This window comes from Somniosus microcephalus, chromosome 25 (assembly GCF_052327205.1).
Source record: "Somniosus microcephalus isolate GS21.2 chromosome 25, FLI_Smic_1.0, whole genome shotgun sequence".
Taxonomy (NCBI): domain Eukaryota; kingdom Metazoa; phylum Chordata; class Chondrichthyes; order Squaliformes; family Somniosidae; genus Somniosus; species Somniosus microcephalus.
In genome coordinates, this window is record NC_141011.1 from 33,667,656 (window position 1) to 33,689,381 (window position 21,726).

General features: G+C 52.2%; 1 protein-coding gene across 1 annotated transcript in view; it reads right to left on the minus strand.

Moving 5' to 3' along the window:
* The window catches only part of LOC147100668 (pleckstrin homology domain-containing family G member 5-like), a 133,537-nt gene that overhangs the window by 62,202 nt on the left and 49,609 nt on the right, over positions 1-21,726 (minus strand). Inside the window, exons 3-7 of the mRNA XM_085967552.1 lie at positions 19,686-19,815; positions 13,144-13,246; positions 11,585-11,645; positions 10,124-10,215; positions 8,406-8,542 (exon numbers count right to left, since the gene is read on the minus strand). Of these exons, the coding sequence (XP_085823678.1) occupies positions 8,406-8,542; positions 10,124-10,215; positions 11,585-11,645; positions 13,144-13,246; positions 19,686-19,815 (523 nt within the window). The remainder of the gene's footprint in view (positions 1-8,405; positions 8,543-10,123; positions 10,216-11,584; positions 11,646-13,143; positions 13,247-19,685; positions 19,816-21,726) is intronic.

Sequence of the window (21,726 nt, forward strand, 5' to 3'; positions counted from 1 at the left end):
TCTCTCCCCCCTCCTCTCTCCCCCCCCTCCCCCTCCTCTCTCCCCCCCCTCCCCCTCCTCTCTCCCCCCCTCCCCCTCCTCTCTCCCCCCCTCCCCCTCCTCTCTCCCCCCCTCCCCCTCCTCTCTCTCCCCCTCCTCTCTCTCCTCTCTCTCTCTCTCCCCCCCTCTCTCTCTCCCCCCTCTCTCTCTCTCCCCCCCTCCTCTCTCTCTCCCCCTCCTCTCTCTCTCTCCCCCTCCTCTCTCTCTCTCCCCCTCCTCTCTCTCTCTCCCCCTCCTCTCTCTCTCTCCCCCTCCTCTCTCTCTCCCCCTCCTCTCTCTCTCTCTCTCCCCCTCCTCTCTCTCTCTCCCTGTTGTATATGTACCTTTAAGAGAGAACTGATTTTATACTGCAGTACCGGCAGTGACCACACCTGTATATAAAGCCATTGCAGGCTTCTGTACTTCAGTTTAAGCTTATCCTCTGTTCAGTAAATACCTGTTATTATTGTTCTCCTGCAGCCCGTGTATTATTGATACTCGGACACTACACTGGCGACGAGCAGGTTAGAACTCACCTGCAGTACTGCATCACCTCACGGGGATCTTTCCCTGAAAAGAAGCTTCTTGGAGGTCGAAGTCAGAGCAACAGGCGTCGACCGCGGGCAACCGCCCAGGGATCCATCGGAGTTTGGAGAATTGCAGGGGAGGCTGTGGAGAGCTGGGCTTGGCTCCCCAGTCAAGGTGTTCCAGCAAATCGTGCTGGTAGCAGGTAGTGCGCTGACCCTTCCGGACTGCGGCGGGCTCGAGCTCGATCGAGCAGCTCTGCAAAAGGGGCCGTGCAGCGTCGTCGGGAGGAAAAGAGAGAGAGGGTGGAGCGCACAGGGCGCGGTCGGTGCTCAAGAACCGGGCAGCGTAGAGAAAATAAAACGAGGGGAAGGAAAAGTGAGACACGCCGAAGCCGCGGGTCGCCGCCATTACCCTGTAGAACACTAGGAGCAGCGTGGCAGCAAGGGGAAGAAGGAAAAGCGCGGGAGGTGCCATTTTATTCCATTGGGGAAGAAGGAAAAGTGCGGGAGGCGCCATTTTAATCCATTGGGGAAGAAGAAAAAGCGCGGGAGGTGCCATTTTAAACCACCCAAGATGCCGAAGAGTGGCAGTATCACTGCTTTCGACAACGAGGTAGAAGACTGGACCACGTATGTGGAAAGAATTGAAGTGTACTGCAAGGCAAATGAGGTGGCCGATGGAAAGAAGGCAGCGGTATTATTAAATTTGATGGGTGCGAGAACGTACGGCCTATTGCGGAATTTAATTACCCCAGCTAAACCAATGGAGAAAAGTTTTGAAGAGATTGTTAATATCTTACAGGAACACCTAAACCCTACACCGCTGCTGATAGCAGAAAGATTCAAGTTCCATAAAAGAAACCAGCACAAGGATGAGAGTAATGCTGACTATCTTACGGAACTACGCAAGTTATCGAAGCACTGCCAGTTCGGAGCAGGACTGGCACACACCTTAAGGGATAAGTTTGTCTGCGGGCTCCACAGTGAAGGAACCCAGAAACGACTACTTTCAGAAAAGGACCTGACGCTAGAACAGGCTTTCAGCGTGGCAGTATCCTACGAAGCAGCAGCATGGGGAGCTGCGGAAATACAACAGAAACCACAAGAATACAGCACTAACAAAATGGCATATGGAGCAGAAAAGTGCTATCGCTGCGGCAGAACAACCCATGATCAGAAGGACTGCTGGGTTAGGACAAAGTATGCAGGCAGTGTGGGAAAATGGGACACATAGCAAGAGTCTGCAGGTTGGGAAAGAAAACCAACACTAAAAGAACTACTAAGGAAAAGTACAAGAAAGTAAAAAAAATGACAGACAGTAGTTCGGAAGATCAGGAGAGTGATAATGACTCCGGGAGAAGGAGACTAAGTTGTCTAAAGTTACACAACGTGATCGCAAAGGAGGATCACCGAACCATTTGGGTCACCCTCATGATAGCAGGGTCCCAAGTAAAGATGGAATTGGACACAGGATCAGCCCTAACTGTCATGAATCGACGAGACTATGAGCGGCTATTCTCACACATACCCTTGAAGGACACGTCCATTGTATTGAAGACATACACGGGGCAAAAAGTCTACCCCAGAGGAAAAATAAGGGTGCCAGTTAAATAAAACGGCAAGGAAACACAGAAACTGTATCTATATATACTATAAGATGGAGGACCACCATTATTGGGACGTGAATGGATCCGAAAAATACAATTGGATTGGCATTCCATTCAGGCGCTAACTGTGACTGACAAAAAGGATGATGACGTCACACCTGGACGACTGTCAAAAATTCTAACTGACGCGAAAGAGGTGTTCCAACAAGGACTTGGGACTCTAAAAGGAGTAACGGCAATGATAAAAATCGAAGATAACGCAAACCCAAAATTTTTTAAGGCCAGACCGGTACCGTACGCGATCCGCCCAGCCGTTGAAGCAGAGCTGGAGAGTCTGGAGCGTTCGGGTGTGCTGTCCAAGGTGGACTGGAGCGAGTGGGCCACACCCATCGTTCCTGTAATGAAGAAATCATTGAGCAGCACGCCTGGGGAGCCGAAGAAGGTTCGCATCTGTGGGGACTTCAAGGTAACTGTGAACCCAGTCCTGCACACAGTACAATATCCACTTCCACGGATAGAAGATATTTTCGCCTCACTATCTGGAGGGAAACGCTTTACGAAGATTGATCTGGCCCAAGCGTATCTACAAATGGAGGTGGAAGAAGCATCTAGGAAATACCTCACGATAAACACTCACAAAGGTCTTTACCAGTACAACCGACTGGTATTCGGGGTAGCATCAGCCCCGGCTATTTGGCAGAGGGCGATGGAACAAGTCCTGCAAGGGATCCCGGGGACCCAGTGTTATTTGGACGACATCCTGGTTACGGGCGAAAATGACAGTGAACACCTTGCCAACCTGGAGCAGGTGCTCACTAGATTACAAGAATATGGGCTACGAGCCAACCGCCCCAAATGCAAGTTCTTCAGGAGACAAATCTCGTATTGTGGCCACATGATTGATGAGGAAGGGTTGCATAAGTCCCCAGACAAGATTGGCTGTAGTCAAGGCTCCAGCACCGGAAAATGTGTCGCAACTCAGTTCGTTTCTCGGGTTGGTGAACTACTACCATAAGTTCTTGCCGAATTTATCTACAATTCTGCACCCACTGAACGCCCCTGCTGCAAACTGGAGTAACATGGAAATGGAGAGTGATGAGTGTAAGCGTGCCTTTCAGAAATGTAAATGCCTAATCACTTCAAAAGAAGTATTGGCCCACTACAATCCAACACTACCGATTCGGTTGGCATGTGATGCGTCTCCCTACGGCATTGGAGCGGTGCTGTCACACAAATTCCTTGACGGTTCAGAGAGGCCAATAGCCTTTGCGTCGCGCTCGTTAACCTCAGCCGAGCGTAACTACGCCCAGATTGACAGGGAGGCCCTCAGCCTGGTGTGGGGGGTGAAGAAGTTCAATCACTATCTGCACGGGCAGAAATTCACCCTACTGACTGATCATCAGCCCCTGGTCTCCATTTTTAACCCAAAGAAGGGCGTTCCGGTGATGACGGCGCAACGGCTGCAAAGATGGTCACTTTTTCTAGGGGCACATCAGTACGACATAGAGTACAAGGGTACGAAACAGCATGGAAATGCTGATGTGCTGTCGCGCCTACCGTTGCCTACGGTGGAGGAAGCACCTGCAGTGGACCCTGTTGAGATATTCCATTCGACCATAGTCGAATGTCTACCTGTTACAAACTCAAGTATAGAGAAGGAAACCCGAAATGACCCGACACTTCTCTCGGGTCTATGATTTGACGGTGAAGGGATGACCAGCACATGGCGACTCACTGTTGCCAGCATTCTCGCCAAGGAGAGAACAGCTGTCAGTGTGTCAGGGGACCTTGATGTGTGGATCCCGAGTGGTAATTCCACCCAAGTTGAGAGATAGAGTGCTCAATGAGCTTCATGAGGGTCATCTGGGAGGGGTAAAAATGAAGAGCCTAGCCAGGGCGTTTGTGTGGTGGCCGGGAATCGATTAAAGAAATCGAGGATATGACCAAGAGATGCACAGGATGCCAGAAGGTCCAAAACGCTCCACCACAGGCCCCGCTACACACCCATGGGAGTGGCCCTCATCTCCATGGCAACGGGTACACATTGATTTTGCTGGTCCATTTATGGACTCAATGTTTTTAATCGCCGTGGATGCCCATTCGAAATGGCCAGAGGTCATCAAAATGTCCTCCCACCACCACGGAGAAAAACTATTGCAGTCCTACGGACCATCTTCGCCAGGAATGGCTTGCCAGAACAGATTTGCTCCGACAATGGACCACAGTTTTGTGTCCGAGGATTTCCGGAGGTTTCTGAGGATAATGGAATGAAACATTACACATCTGCCCATATCATCCAGCCACAAATGGATTGGCTGAGAGGTTTGTTCAGACCTTTAAAAAGGCAATAAAGGCGATGTTATAACGACGACATACCACTACAACACAAGGTGGATAATTCTTGTTTGCTTACCGGAATGCGACACATGCAGTCACCACCAAGCTCCAGCCATAATGTTCTTCAACCGAAGGCTAAGATGTCGCCTGGATTTGCTCAAACCAAACATAAGACGAGATGTTGAGATAAGCAATTCCAGCACATCAATGAGAAGCCAACCAGGAGCTTCAAGATAGGGCAACCAGTCTTGGCCCGCGACTACCGAACAGAAAAATGGCAGCCAGGAACGATATGCACACAGCAGGGACCACTAATGTACACAGTGGACGTTGGAGAGAGCATCGTGAGACGCCATGCTGACCAGATTCTAGAGTCACAGGAACAAGCCAAACCCATACCATGAGCATGTGCACCTGGTAATGAACCCGAAGTACAGATTGCGTCTACCTCAGAATCAGTGGTATTGGAAGCTGACGAACCAACCAATGACAATGAGCCAGAATCGACACCGCCGCAAGAACAGGATACTCGAGAAAGGCGCTATCCAGTCAGGATCAGGAAGCCTCCCTCAAAGACTGAACTTATAAATGATTATTTCAGTTGATGTATATAGTACAGAGAAAATTGTAATTGTAATTAGTTATTATTTAGTTGTTTAATGAATGTTATGTACTGTTTATCTAAAAGGGAGGAATTGTTGTATATGTACCTTTAAGAGAGAACTGATTTTATACTGCAGTACCAGGCAGTGACCACACCTGTATATAAAGCCATAGCAGGCTTCTGTACTTCAGTTTAAGCTTACCCTCTGTTCAGTAAATACCTGTTATTATTGTTCGCCTGCTGTCCGTGTATTATTGATACACGGACACTACACTCCCCTCCACCCTCCCCCCTCTCTCTCTCTCTCCCCACCGCTCTCTCTCTCTCCCCCGCCCCTCTCTCTCTCTCTCCCCCCTCCCTCTCTCTCTCCTCCCCCTCCTCTCTCATCCCCTCCTCACTCTCTCCCCCCTCCCCCACCACTCCTCTCCCACCCCCTCCCCCCACCTCTCTCTCTCCCCCTCCTCTCTCTCCCCCTCCTCTCCTCTCCCCCCTCCCCCTCCTCTCTCTCTCCCTCCCCCTCCCCCTCCTCTCTCCCCCTCCCCCTCTCTCTTCTCCCCTGCTCTCTCTCCCCCTCCTCTCTCACTCACCCTCCCTCTCTCTCTCTTCCCCCTCCTCTCTCTCTTCCCCCTCCTCTCTCTCTCCCCTCCTCTCTCAATCTCTTCTCTCTTTCCCCCTCCTCTCTCCCCTCCTCCTCTCTCTCTCACCCTGTCCCCCTCCTTCTCTCTCTTCTCTCTCCCCCCTCCTCTCTCTCCCCACCTCCTCACTCTCTCTTCCCCCTCCTCCTCTCTCTCTCCCCTCCTCCTCTCCCCTCCTCCTCTCCCTCTCTCCTCCTCCTCTCCCTCTCTCCTCCTCCACTCCCTCTCTCTCTCTCCCCTCCTCCTCTCCCTCTCCCCTCCTCCTCTCCCTCTCCCCTCCTCCACTCCCTCTCTCTCTCTTTCTCCCCTCCTCTCTCTCTCTCCCCTCCTCTCTCTCCCCTCCTCTCTCTCTCCCCTCCTCTCTTTCTCTCCCCCCCTCTCTTCTCTCCACTCCTCTCTCTCTTGCTCTCTCCCCTCCTCTCTCTCTCTTCCTCTCTCTCTCCTCCTCTCTCTCTCTCTTCCCCCCTCCCCTCCCCTCTCTCTCTCTCTCTCTTCCCCCTCCCCTCCTCTCTCTCTCTCCCCTCCTCTCTCTCTTTCTCTCCCCCCTCTCTTTCTCCACTCCTCTCTCTTTCTCTCTCCCCTCCTCTCTCTCTCTTCCTCTCTCTCTTTCCCCCTCCCCTCCTCCCTTTGCTCTCTCTTCCTCCTCCCCTCCCCTCTCTTCCCCCTCCCTTCCCCTCCTCTCTCTCTCTCTCTTCCCCCTCCCCTCCCCTCTCTCTTCCCCTCCCCTCCCCTCCTCTCTCTTCCCCCTCCCCTCCCCTCCTCTCTCTTCCCCCCTCCCCTCCTCTCTTCCCCCTCCCCTCCTCTCTTCCCCTCCCTCCTCTCTTCCCCTCCCCCATCTCTCTCTCTTTCCCCCTCCCCTCCCCTCCTCCCCTTCCCCTCCCCATCTCTCTCTCTTTCCCCTCCCCTCCCCTCTCTCTCCCCCCTCCCCTCCCCTCTCTCTTCCCCTCCCCTCCCCTCCTCTCTCTTCCCCCCTCCCCTCCTCTCTTCTCCCTCCCCTCCCCTCCTCTCTTTCCCCTCCCCTCCTCCCTTTCTCTCTTTCCCCCCTCCCCTCCTCTCTCTCTCTCTCTTCCCCCTCCCCTCCTCTCTCTCTCTCTTCCCCCCTCCCCTCCTCTCTCTCTCTCTTCCCCCCTCCCCTCCTCTCTCTCTCCCTGGCTGCTGATCCTGGTACAGGTATTGTTGATCCTTCCTGTGGAATTTCACAGTCTGTGCTGGCCGGGCCTGTATTATGGACCCTGCGTGCATCACCCAGCCCTGGAGGTGTTCCAGGGTGCAGAGCAATTTCTCAACGACTCTGACTCAATTCAGCCTGGGATTAACCCTTTAAGAACTGCACTTCCACCTTCAGCAGAAACATACTCATTGTCCACACCATCTAACACATCGATTCCAAAATTCTCTTTCACACTTGAAAACCTTCCATTACCCCAATTTCTCAGCTCATTTACTCAGCATCTTACCTGCCCTGGAGTGTTTGATGGGACAGTGTAGAGGGAGCTTTACTCTGTATCTAACCCGTGCTGTACCTGCCCTGGGAGTGTTTGGTGCTGACACTGGGTGACATAAATGTATGGAAATCTGGTTTGGACAAGTCTAGGCTGAGGTTAACCTGCCTGGATTGGTCCCACCCAGTCCAAATGTTTTTCAGGTTAGAAGAATAAGGAGCAAGTATGAACTCATCTGAAATCCTCAGGACCAGGAATTTTCTCAATGGGCTCAGAATACAACTCCTGGTAAACACAAGTCACTAGGCCCAGATCAGAGAGCCCATGAGGAGCCAGCCTTTCCGAGGCCTCTTCAATCAGGATCTCGATCCATAAAGAGGCCTTTGGTACCTGAGCCACAGTACGACAGTGTCGACTTTCTCTCTAGGCTCACTCCCTGTCATGGAGGGACGCGTTAAGTCACACACTCCACCCTGAGCCTTATTCCATCCTCCTGACTCCATGCACGTGAAGCATTCGTTCATGTTTGTCGACATTACAGCCCAGATGTTGTTCTGTTGCTAGTTCACTGATCCAGCTGTCAGTTTGCTTGTAATGACCCTGGAGATTGGTGTCATCAGCAAATCGGAGATTGTTCCCAGAGTTTGCTCCTCCAGGTCCTGTCTTACAGTGTAAAGAGGACAGAACCCGGAACAGGTTCTGACAGCTCCACAGGTCACTTCCCTAGACAGAGTTTAGTTTTTCATCGTCTTCACTTTTCTCTTTCTAAACCACTTCATCAATCCAGTTTGTTCATTTTCCAGCCGGAGCCACGGACGGCGATCAGGAGGCTGAACCCTGAACCCTGGCTGATTCTCACCCCTCCCTAAACTGGGAGTACTGAGACCCAAAGTGGCCCCTCCCCCCAACACTGGTGCTGGAGAGAAGCTAACTCAGTACCGACCAGGGATCAAGGCTGGGACCTTTAGCTCGGTGCGGTTTAGTGCTACACCGAGCAGTGCAGACATGAGCGGTGCCCTCAGCAGTCATAACCTGTGTCAACTCTGCCTGCCATTTCGGAGGCCTGCTTCTTAACCCAGCCCAGGGTGATGGGGTGACAGTACGTGCTCCCTGACAGCGTGGTGAATGCAGCACCGCCTAGACCTGGCCCCTAGTGTGGTTCCCGACACTGACCATCAGCCCTGGGCAGCTCTCGATGTGAGGACATCACTAGTAGCGCCCAGTAGACCACCTACCTTTCACTTTCAAGTAGTGTCCCCCAAACCGATATGCCTCAAAGTTCAGGGGCAGAGGAGTGTAGGAATGGTCCAAGAAAACCTCCACCTGGTTCAACTCAATGCCTTTCCTTTCGAACACTGGCAGCAGTGCCTCCCTGCAAAAGAAAAACACACATTTCAGGAATGTAATGAAAATCCTGCAGCACCAATTCATTCACAGGCAGAGCTCGGGGTCTGTCAGTGCATCACACTCGGTCAGTGTGGAACAGACGGAGCTCGGGGTCTGTGAGTGCGTCACACTCGATCAGTGCTTATCAGATGGCACAACCTATTTTACTTTACGCTGTGTCCTGCAAAGACATCAGAGCTACAACACAGAGGAAACCTCGAAATATCAGCATCAGCTGGGCCAGGGCCCCGGTAACGCTGGGCCAGGGCCCGGTAAGGCTGGGCCAGGGCCCCGGTAACGCTGGACCCGGTAACGCTGGGCCAGGGCCCCGGTAACGCTGGACCTGGTAACGCTGGGGCCAGGGCCCACGGTTAACGCTGGACCTGGTAACGCTGGGCCAGGGCCCCGGTAACGCTGGGCCAGGGCCCCGGTAACGCTGGACCTGGTAACGCTGGGCCAGGGCCCCGGTAACGCTAGACCTGGTAACGCTGGGCCAGGGCCCCGGTAACGCTAGACCTGGTAACGCTGGGACAGGGCCCCGGTAACGCTGGACCTGGTAACGCTGGGCCAGGGCCCCGGTAACGCTGGACCTGGTAACGCTGGGCCAGGGCCCCGGTAACGCTGGGCCAGGGCCCCGGTAACGCTGGACCTGGTAACGCTGGGCCAGGGCCCCGGTAACGCTAGACCTGGTAACGCTGGGCCAGGGCCCCGGTAACGCTAGACCTGGTAACGCTGGGACAGGGCCCCGGTAACGCTGGGACAGGGCCCCAGTAACGCTAGGCCCCGGCAACGCTGGGACAGGGCCCCGGTAACGCTGGGCCCCGGTAACGCTGGGCCAGGGCCCTGGTAACACTGGACCCGGTAACGCTGGGCCAGGGCCCCGGTAACGCTGGACCTGGTAACGCTGGGCCAGGGCCCCGGTAACGCTGGGCCAGGGCCCCGGTAACGCTGGACCTGGTAACGCTGGGCCAGGGCCCCGGTAACGCTAGGCCCCGGTAACGCTGGGACAGGGCCCCGGTAACGCTGGGCCCCGGTAACGCTGGGACAGGGCCCCAGTAACGCTAGGCCCCGGCAACGCTGGGACAGGGCCCCGGTAACGCTGGGCCCCGGTAACGCTGGGACAGGGCCCCAGTAACGCTGGGCCCCGGTAATGTTGGGACCCCTACACTCAGCTGGAATCTGTAATGTCCTTGCTCTCTCCAATGCTGGTCGCCCTCAGTAATGCCCGAGTCGCTCCACTGTGCAGTCTGAAGGCAGGTGACAGGCAGAATTGCTATGAATTCTTTCGACGTGAGCAAATAGTCGAGGTGCGTTGAACTCCTGTTTATTGCCTCTCAGAAAAAGGCGGCTGAATCACACAGAGATGGAAGTTCCCAGGTTCAATCCCTGGCCTGGTTTACTGCCAGGGTGCGGACATCAGGTGTGACAACCCCAGTGGTTGAAAAGCCAGAGTGTTCTCTGCACTGAGTCAATGTACCAGAGGAACCCAGCGAGAGTCAGCAATCTCGGAATAGCCTGTCACGGGAGGTGGCAGATTAGGGAGGCGGCGAGAGACCCTCGTACTTACCCCAGAGTCCTTTTCTTCATCGCAGGGACGATCTCTGTCTCAATGTTGACATTCAAATCAAACTTCAGAGTGAAACACTCCTTACTGGGATCCTGCGGAACCAGGAGAGAGAGTCAGCACCAGGGAGCCACACATGACAGAAACTGGGAGATTCCCTGGCAGCACAGAGACCCACTAGACCCGAGCACAGGGCACAGGATCGCGACCCTCAATTATCCCACCGCCTTCCGCAGTCCCAACCTCAACAGATGATCTTTAGCGCCAGGTATTGGAGTCAGTTAGATCACAAATAACCTCCGGTACAGGCTTTAGAGACAGTCCGGACTGACAGCACAAAGTCCCTTCTCTCTGGCCTACATCAACACAGCACGGGCACCTCGATTAAACACCAGTGAGAGAATGAGTCTACAGCACAAAACTGCTATAAATTCAGGATCAATGTGGGAAACTCATTCAGTCCCTCCCAGTGTAGAGGAAGTTTTACTCTGTATCTAACCCGTGCTGTACCTGCCCTGGGAGTGTTTGATGGGACAGTGTAGAGGGAGCTTTACTCTGTATCTAACCCGTGCTGTACCTGCCCTGGGGGTGTTGATGGGACAGTGTAGAGGGAGCTTTACTCTGTATCTAACCCGTGCTGTACCTGCCCTGGGGGTGTTGATGGGACAGTGTAGAGGGAGCTTTATTCTGTATCTAACCCATGCTGTACCTGCCCTGGGAGTGTTTGATGGGACAGTGCAGAGGGAGCTTTACTCTGTATCTAACTCGTGCTGTACCTGCCCTGGGAGTGTTGATGGGACAGTGTAGAGGGAGCTTTACTCTGTATCTAACCCGTGCTGTACCTGCCCTGGGGGTGTTGATGGGACAGTGTAGAGGGAGCTTTACTCTGTATCTAACCCATGCTGTACCTGCCCTGGGAGTGTTTGATGGGACAGTGCAGAGGGAGCTTTACTCTGTATCTAACCCGTGCTGTACCTGCCCTGGGAGTGTTGATGGGACAGTGCAGAGGGAGCTTTACTCTGTATCTAACCCATGCTGTACCTGCCCTGGGGGTGTTTGATGGGACAGTGTAGAGGGAGCTTTACTCTGTATCTAACTCGTGCTGTACCTGCCCTGGGAGTGTTTGATGGGACAGTGTAGAGGGAGCTTTACTCTGTATCTAACCCGTGCTGTACCTGCCCTGGGAGTGTTGATGGGACAGTGTAGAGGGAGCTTTACACTGTATCTAACCCAGTGCTGTACCTGCCCTGGGAGTGTTTGATGGGACAGTGTAGAGGGAGCTTTAACCAGTACTGCACTCATACTGCCCCACACAGAAATTGAAGGCGGGTCCGGGAGGAGATTCGGTGGGGGGGGGGGGGTGGTCCTGGAAGAGATGGGGGGGTCCAGAGGAGATCGGAAGGGGTTCGGCGGAGATTCTCCCCCAAGATATTGAACACAGTACGATCTGAAGGTGATTCTCACATCTGTGTGTCGGCGGCGAGCTTTCTTCTTGCTCGACTTCAGAGCAGAATTCCTCTTGTCACTGTGGGATCAGGAAAATTGAATGAAAACATGTATTACCATAAATACACCACATCGCCCCACACTCACTGACACAGGCCAAACACTCACACTGACACAGACCCAAACACTCACTGACACAGACCCAACCACACGCACTGACACAGACCCACCCACACTCACAAACACAGACCCACCCACACTCACTGACACAGACCCAAACACTCACACTGACACAGACCCAAACACTCACTGACACAGACCCACCCTCATTCTCCCCTCTCCCTCAGTCCCAGATGAGCCTATCAATGTTAGGGAGTCGCGTGTGAGGAATCTCGGGCAGGGACTGGTTTCCCGACACTCTGTGGGACCTCCCGTGCACTAGTAGGTGACTGTGCCAACTGCCTCGCAGGACCAATGGGGAGGGATGTGGGTGGTTACTGGGAGCTGGCATCGTGGGCAGGGGCTGACGTGGGCTCAAAGCTCACAGTCACGGTTAGGGACAATGCAGACCGTAACAGACTGAAACATTGAGCGTGCGGGCAAGGTCAATCCTGTTAGAGGAACATGATCAGATGCACTCACTGTCTGGCCCAAACTGACGAGGGCCACTCACAGTCTGCACTCAACGTTTTGACGGCATTGCTTAAAATAAAACAAGTGGTTTTAGGTGAAATGGTGCTGCAATATTCAGTGAAGTCACAAGTTTAAATCCCTGGGGGGCAAAATTGGGTCGCGCCTCCTTTGGGGCGCTAACTTCACCGGGGCGCTACTTTTAGCACCCTGAAAAAGTTAGCACCTCCGCGCCCGAAATTCACTGGTAGCGCCCTAAGAGGGAGGCGGGGCGCTACTGGAAGCACCCCGCCCGCCTCCCTCTTGGGGCGCTGTTAGTGAATATCGCGGCACGTCGCGCCGCAGTACTGCAGGCCTTCCTCCCCTTATTAAAGGGGAGGGGCCTAGCACAGCACGACCCGGGGCTGAGCTGGGCCACCAGGGATCGGAGTGTCGGCAAAAGAGCCCAGCACTCAAGAGGAGTGCCGGACTCACTGGGCGCAGCCGGTAGGGGGGGGGGAGGCTTCACAGGAGGCCGGGGACGGCAACGGGGGCAGGTGCTGGCAGGCGGCCAGCAACAAAAATGGCCACCCGGCACCTCCTCTTTAATTTGCGCCACTTCGGCCGCAGGTAGGCCCCCCTGACCCTGTCGGACATAGCGTCTGGCAGTAAGTCAGGGGGCGCTACCGAAGATCGCGGCCGGGGCACGAGCCAGACGCTGCGCACGGCGATGATGTCATCGCTGGAGGCTCATTGCCGCGGGGCACTAACGGTTACCACCGCCGCTAACCTCCCGCTGGATTTCGCAGAAGGTGCTAGTGGCTAGTTGCTTTGCGCCCCGTTTGCGCCCTCTTAGGGCGCTAACAGGAGGCGCAAATAAACCTAATTTTTCCCCCCCAGGTCTTTAGGTTAAACGGAACCTTCAGTGGACCGTACTGGTCTTGGACAGATTTCTGACCACCTTTTACCTCTTTCCATCCATCCCGCTCTCATCATCTTCCTCCCTGTCAGATGAAGGTCTGGTCCGTGGTGGGCATGACCGTGTCGAGACATTCCTGGCCAAAATGGACCCTGTGGCAACAACAGGAGGTTAGGTGTTTTCAAATCCCTCCATGGCCTCACCCCTCCCTATCTCTGTAACCTCCCCCAGCCCTACAACCCTCCGAGATCTCTACACCCCTGCAATTCTAGCCTCTTGCGCATCACCGATTTTATTCGCTCCACCATTGGCTGCTGTGCCTTCAGCTGCCGTGGCCCTAAGCTCTGGAATCCCCTCCCCTGGAATCCCCTCCCCAAACCTCTCTGCCTCTCTCTCCTCCTTTAAGTCGCTCCATAAAACCGACCTCTTTGACCAAGCTTTTGGTCACCTGTCCTAACATCTCCTTATGTGGCTCGGTGTCAAATTTTGCTTGATTGGGCTCCTATGAAGTGCCCTGGGACATTTTAGTGCGTTAAAGGCGCTGTATAAATGCAAGTTGTGTTCCAATGCACTCCTGGCTCGTCTCCCATGTTCTACCCTCTGTAAATTTGAGGTCATCCAAAGCTCAGTTGCCCGTGTTCTAACTCGCACCAAGTCCCGTTCACCCATCATCCCTGTTGTGTATGTACCTTTAAGGGAATAACTGGTCTCAGACTGCAGTACCGGCAGTGACCACCCCTGTATAAAAGGCCCTAGCAGGCTTCTGTAGTTTCAGTTTCCAGGTTGTCTCCATTCAGTAAAGACTTGTTATAATCAACTCCTGCAGTCCGTGTCTCAATTATACACGGACATAATACTGGCGACGAGTAAGAAACGAACTTACCTGCAACTCGGCAGCACCTCAGACGACGTTATTGAAGGTCGAAGCCAGAAGAAAGAAAAAAAAATAATCCAAAGAAACTCGAGAAACAGGCGTCGACCGTGGGCAACCGCCCTCCAAATCATCGAATTGAAAAGTGCAGGAGAGACTGTCGAGAGCCAGGCTTGGTCTCCAGTCTGTGGTTTCCCAGCTAATCGGGCTGGTGGCAGGTAGTGCACTGATCCTTCCTGGGCTGCGGCGGGCTAGAGCTCGATCGGGTGGCTCTGCAACGGGGCCGGGCAGCAAGTCGGGAAGCAAAGAGAGAGAGAGAGGGTGGAGCACACAGGGCGCGGCCGGTGCTTCGCAGCCGGGCAGCGTTCGGACCTAAGAAGAGGGAGGGAAGTGTCCCAGAGGGTCCGCTCCACGACGGGAATGGTTCTTCAATTAACGGAGAAAATATTGAAGCGCGATAGAAAAATTAAAATACCGCGGAGAGCGGCGTTAGCAGCAGCGATTGGGGAGGCGCGAAGACCATAGGGCGTCGCCATTACAGGATAGTAAAATAAATATAATCGCCAGCAACAGCATTGGCGGCAGCGGCAGCGGCGGGAAAGCGCGGGAGGCGCCATCTTAACTCGGCGGGGAAGAAGGAAAAGCGCGGGAGGCGCCATTTTGATCCATCGGGGACGAAGGCAAAGTGCGGGAGGCGCCATCTTAGATTTTCAAGATGCCAAAGACTGGCGATATCACTGCCTTCGATAATGCAATAGAAGACTGGACCACGTATGTGGAAAGAGTCGAGGTATATTGCGAGGCAAATGAAATAGCCGATGAGAAAAAGGCATCGGTATTGCTAAATTTAATGGGCGCAAGAACGTACGGCCTATTGCGGGACCTGATTACTCCAGCCAAACCGAAGGCGAAGAGTTTTAACGAAATTGTTGCTATCCTACAGGAACACCTAAATCCTACACCGCTGCTGATAGCAGAAAGATTTAAATTCCACAGGAGAAATCAGCATAAAAATGAGAGCAATGCTGATTACCTTACGGAACTACGCAAGCTATCAAAGCACTGCCAGTTCGGAGCAGGACTGGCAGATACCTTACGGGACAAATTTGTCTGTGGACTCCTGAGTGAAGGAACCCAGAAGAGATTACTCTCAGAGAAAGAGCTGACGCTAGATAAGGCTTTCAGCGTGGCAGTATCGTACGAAGCAGCAGCAAGGGGAGCTGCGGAAATACAACAAAAGCCACAGGAATACGGCACCCACGAAATGACACGGGGATTTGCAAAATGTTATCGCTGCGGCAGAACAAACCATGACCAGAAGGACTGCTGGTCCAAGGACAAAATATGCAGGCAATGCGGAAAGATGGGACACATTGCACAAGTTTGCAGGTCTGGGAAGAAGACCAATGACAACAAAAAGACTACTAAGGAACCGTACAGGAAAGTACAAAAGATGACGGACAGTAGTTCCGAAGACCAGATGAGCGATAGTGAATCCGGGAACAAGAGACTAAGCTGTCTCAAACTTCATAACGTAATCGCAAAAGAGGATCACCGAACCATTTGGGTCACCCTCACGATAGCAGGGTCCCAAGTCAAAATGGAATTGGATACAGGATCAGCTCTAACCGTCATGAATCGACGAGACACATACCCTTGAGAGAGACATCCATTGTCTTGAGGACGTATATGGGGCAAAAAGTATACCCCAGAGTAAAAATAAGGGTGCCTGTCGAATACAACGGCAAGAAAATACGGAAATTGTATCTCTACATTCTGCAAGATGGTGGACCACCGTTATTGGGACGTGAATGGATCAGAAAGATAAGTTTAGACTGGCACTCCATTCAGGCACTGACGGTGGCTGGTAAAAAGGATGACGACGTCACTCCTGGACGATTGTCAACAATCTTAGCTGATGCCAAAGAGGTATTTCAACAAGAACTGGGCACTGTTAAAGGCGTAACCGCCTCGATAAAAATAGAGGAGAATGCAATTCCCAAGTTTTTCAAAGCAAGACCGGTACCATATGCAATTCGCCCAGCCGTCGAGGCAGAGCTGGAGAATCTGGAGAAGGCAGGCGTGTTATCTAAGGTAGACGAGAGCGAGTGGGCGACACCCATTGTTCCTGTCATAAAGAAAACGTTAAACAATAAGTCTGAGGAGCCAAGGAAGGTTCGCATCTGTGGGGACTTCAAGGTGACGGTGAACCCAGTCCTTCACACAGTACAATATCCTCTTCCAAGGATAGAAGATATCTTCACCTCACTATCTGGAGGGAAGCGTTTTACAAAAATTGACCTAGCACAAGCATATTTGCAGATGGAGGTTGAAGAATCCTCTGGGAAGTATCTCACGATAAACACTCACAAAGGTCTTTACCAGTATAATCGACTGGTATTCGGAGTAGCATCAGCTCCGGCGATATGGCAAAGAGCGATGGAACAAGTCCTGCAAGGGATTCCGGGGACTCAGTGTTACTTGGACGACATCCTAGTGACAGGTGAAGATGACAGTGAACACCTTGCCAACCTAGAGCAGGTGCTCACTAGACTACGTGAACATGGGCTACGAGCCAATCGCCCTAACTGCGAGTTTTTAAAGAAACAGATATCGTATTGTGGCCACGTGATTGATGAAGAGAGGTTGCATAAGTCCCCTGACAAAATTGAAGCGGTAGTTAAGGCTCCAGCGCCTGAAAATGTGTCGCAACTGAGGTAATTCCTCGGATTGGTGAATTACTACCATAAGTTTTTGCCGAATTTGTCCACAATTCTGCATCCACTGAACGCCCTACTACGAACGGGAGTAGCATGGAAATGGAGCGATGAATGTAAGCGGACCTTTCAGAAGAGTAAGGACCTAATCACTTCAAGAGAAGTATTGGCTCACTACAACCCATCACTACCGATAAGACTGGCGTGTGATACGTCTCCCTACGGTGTTGGGGCGGTACTGTCACATAAATTCCTTGATGGTTCAGAGAGGCCGATAGCTTTTGCGTCACGCTCGTTAACTTCAGCCGAGCGTACCTACGCCCAGATTGACAGAGAGGCCCTCAGCCTGGTGTGGGGGGTGAAGAAGTTCAATCACTACCTGCACGGTCAGAAATTTACTCTACTAACTGATCATCAACCTCTCGTCTCCATTTTCAACCCTCAGAAGGGCGTACCGATAATGACGGCACAACGGCTACAGAGGTGGTCCCTTTTCCTAGGGGCACACCAATATGACATCGAGTACAAAGGAACTAAACAGCATGGGAATGCTGATGGATTGTCGCGCCTACCGTTGCCGACGGTGGAAGAAGAACTGGCAGTGAATCCAGTGGAGTTATTCCACTCGACTATAGTCGAATGTCTCCCTGTGACGAATGCAAACATAGAAAAGGAAACACGAAATGACCCGACACTCTCCTGGGTCTATGATTTAACGGTGAAGGGATGGCCAGCACATGGCGAACCACTGCTGCCAGCATTCTCGCCGAGAAGAGAACAGCTGTCAGTGTGCAGAGGAACCTTGATGTGTGGATCCAGAGTAGTAATTCCACCCAAATTGAAGGATAGAGTGCTCAATGAGCTTCATGAGGGTCATCTGGGAGGGGTAAAAATGAAGAACTTAGCCAGAGCGTTTGTGTGGTGGCCGGGAATCGATAGAGAAATCGAAGAGATGACCAAGAGCTGTACAGGATGCCAGAAGGTCCAAAACGCCCCACCACAAGCCCCTCTACATCCATGGGAGTGGCCCTCATCTCCATGGCAAAGGGTGCACATTGATTTTGCTGGTCCCTTTATGGACTCGATGTTTTTAATTGCGGTGGATGCACATTCAAAGTGGCCAGAGGTAATAAAAATGTCCTCAACCACCACAGAAAAAACTATCACAGTCTTACGAACCATATTCGCCAGGAATGGGCTGCCTGAACAGATTTGCTCTGACAATGGACCACAGTTTGTGTCTGAAGAGTTCCGGAGGTTCTTAAAGAACAATGGTGTTAAGCATTACACATCCGCCCCATATCATCCAGCCACTAATGGATTGGCCGAGAGGTTTGTTCAAACATTCAAGAAGGCTATCAAGGCAATGTGTAATGAAGATATACCCCTACAACACAAGGTGGATAACTTCTTGTTTGCCTACCGGAATGCGACACATGCGGTTACCAACCAAACTCCAGCCATGATGTTCTTCAATCGAAGACTACGATGCCGCTTGGATTTGGTTAAGCCAAACGTCAGAAGAGATGTGGAGAACAGGCAGTTTCAGAATATGAATGAAAGGCCGACCAGGAGTTTTAAGATAGGTCAACCAGTTTTGGCCCGGGACTACCGCACAGAGAAATGGCAGCCAGGAACGATCTGTACATGGCAAGGACCTCTAATGTATACCGTGGATGTTGGAGAGAGCATTGTAAGACGCCATGCTGACCAGATTCTAGAGTCACTGGAAAACGTCAACTCCACACCACGATCTGATACACCTGGCGATGAAACCGAAGTACCAATTGCATCTACCGCAGAATCGGTGATATTGGAAGCAGACGAACCAAACAACGACATTGATCCCGACTCAACCTTGCCAGAAGAACCTGATATCCCAAAGAGGCGTTATCCAGACAGAATCAGGAAGCCTCCTCAAAGACTGAACTTATAATTGCTTAACTTCAACCAATGTATCTAGCAACCGTAATTGTAATTAGTTATTATTTAGTTGTTAAATGAATGTTATGTACTGTTTATCTAAAAGGGGAGGAATTGTTGTGTATGTACCTTTAAGGGAATAACTGGTCTCAGACTGCAGTACCGGCAGTGACCACCCCTGTATAAAAGGCCCTAGCAGGCATCTGTAGTTTCAGTTTCCAGGTTGTCTCCATTAAGTAAAGACTTGTTATAATCAACTCCTGCAGTCCGTGTCTCAATTATACACGGACATAATAATCCCTGTGCTCGCTGACCTACATTAGCTCCTGGTTAAGCAACACCTTGTTTTTAAAAATCTCATCCTTGTTTTCAAATCCCTCCATGGTCTCGCCCCTCCCCATCTCTGTATTCTTCCAGCCCCACAACCCACCCCCCACCCACCCAGAGATATCTGCGTTCCTCTAATTCTGCCCTCTTAAGCATCCTTGATTATAATCGTTCAACCATTGGTGGCCGTGCCTTCAGTTGCCTAGGCCCTAAGCTCTGGAATTCCCTGCCTAAACCTCTCCGCCTCTCTCTCCACCTTTAAGACACTCCTTAAAACCTACCTCTTTGACCAAGCTTTTGGTCACCTGCCCTAATTTCTCCTTATGTGGCTCGGTGTCAAATTTTGTTTTGTAACAGACCTGTGAAGCACCTTGGGATGTTTTGCTACATTAAAGGCGCTATATAAATGCAAGTTGTTGTTGTTGAGAGGAGCAGGGCTGGTTTATTTCGAGCCTTGTTCATGTGCAACAGTCACCTCGAACTCACTCTGGAAACAGACAGGAGTGGGCCTGGCAGTGACACCTGGATGACAAGGCTACTGTGTGGGTAACGGGGTCACAGTCGCGGCGACAATGCCCACGGCGACTGATCGCTTCCTCCTGGGTGATCCTGGCTCCACACCCACCAAGATCCCAATCCTGTGATATTGATGGCATCAGGCATCTTGCCAATGCAGTCAGCAAAACACAAGCAAATCAAACAAAGTGAGAAGTGAAAAGGTGGAAAAAAGGGGTCGGGGAACGAAGGGCTGACCTTGAGGTGGGAGGTCAAAGCGGATGTGCCGGTCAAAGTGCATCGTGTCGTGGAGTTTGCTGTCACATGATGCACAGAGATTCAGTGGAGTTTGGTTGTTAATCTCCTGACAATCGCCATGGTGACACACCTGAAAGAAAGAGGGATACTGCTAGTAACACGCCAAACACAGAGCAACATGCCAAACACAGTAACATGCCAAACACAGTAACATGCCAAACACTGAGCAACACGCCAAACACTGAGCAACACGCCAAACACAGAGCAACACGCCAAACACAGTAACACGCCAAACACAGTAACACGCCAAACACGGAGCAGCCCGCCAAACACGGAGCAGCCCGCCAAACACGGAGCAGCCCGCCAAACACGGAGCAGCCCGCCAAACACGGAGCAGCCCGCCAAACACGGAGCAGCCCGCCAAACACGGAGCAACACGCCAAACACAGAGCAACACGCCACTCAAAGGCCAATATATCCTTTCCGAGGTTGTGTGTGCGTATGTCTGTGCGTGTGAAGAGGAAAAGGTGTTCAAAAAGTGCGGGTTCTCTCCCCCGCCAGGTGAGCTCAGGATTTCATCTGCAATTTTACTGAAAATTGAGAATAAACTTGGGGCATGCCTGCCCCCTCCCAGTTGAGAGGAGTGCTGTAGTTCATCACTGTCCTCACCAATACCCCAGAGCCCTTTGTTAGAATGAACCCCAGTTCCAGCTGCCACATCGTCTAGCTGCCCAGCTGAAACACAGTCATATAAACAGGAGCAGGCGATGAGGCTGCTGGTTACATACATCTGTTACAGGCAGGTACGACACAACTAATGCTTATTGAGGTCCTCGACCTACCTCAGGGAAACAGGAAGCTCCTTTGCTAACAAGTCAGGCATTTTGCCACCGTTATAAACCTCAAACAAACTCAGTGTGAAACCTCCACTTCCCCTGAACATGTGCTGCTTCCCAGTCAGCCACAGCCGGCTGCTCAGTGTTTAATCCACTGCTCCTTCCTGACGAGATGTTTTGCCGAGAGCCCCTTTCTCAGACATAGGGAGTGCAGTTCCCAGATTTCTGGATAACAGACCCCCCCACCCTTCCAACCCGAGTCTGTCTCTATCCCAAGATGCTGTGAAAATTGGAATTATTCCCCCTGAGTAAATAGTTTCAAAAACTTCCCTTGTTTCAGTTCCCATGACAGGGTGTGGAGTCTCAGAGTGATGCTGTAGAACACAGCCATAAATTCACACTGTGGGGAGGGGTGGGGGGGGGGGTTGGTGAAGTGAAATCAGTGTCAGGGCCAAAGAGGGAGAGAGAGATAGGACTGGAGTTAAATTTAATTTCAAAATACAGCTGGGAATGGCCTTTAAATCCTGCCATTGGTTTGCATTTGTTGTGCCTAGTTCTGAGTTGAGTACCACAGGACCAGTCGATGCACCTCACACTAACAATCCACTTCCTGCCCCCAAAAAAGATACCGGGGCATCCACAATGCCAAACCCATTGATTCTGCTGTACAATTGGGGTATGAGGGGCAATTGCAGCAACAACAAAAGGCACAAGTGTAGACGGGTGGCCCAGTAATCAACAGCGGAAAAAAAAAATCACCCAAATCATCTGATAAATAAATCTTCACAAAGAACCCGCTGGGCTCTTTACATCCATTGCTGCCTTCCTCCAACACCAAGTTACCTTGAGTGGCTGGTACGTCCGGGAGTATAACGCAAATGAGGCGGCAATAGCGCGCGGTAGAATGTATGGCCAATCCATGTCATCATCACTTCAGTAGGATGTCCCGCCCAGCGGGATTGGACCCTCCGAGAAGCCACCGTAAATATCTACGGGGAAGCGTCTGGAGTTTGGGCCGAGCAAACCCCCAGCGCCTTCTCCAGCTCTCCCACCTGGAAATTCTGCACTGACCCTGGCTGGAGGATGCCTGTAAAGGTCGTGGGACAGAGCGTTGTCTGGAGGTGGTGTCACTGGGCAGAGCAGTGGGTGTTTGACCGCTACCACCTCTTGTCTGCAGTAATAGTCTGAGTGAGCAGGGACAGACT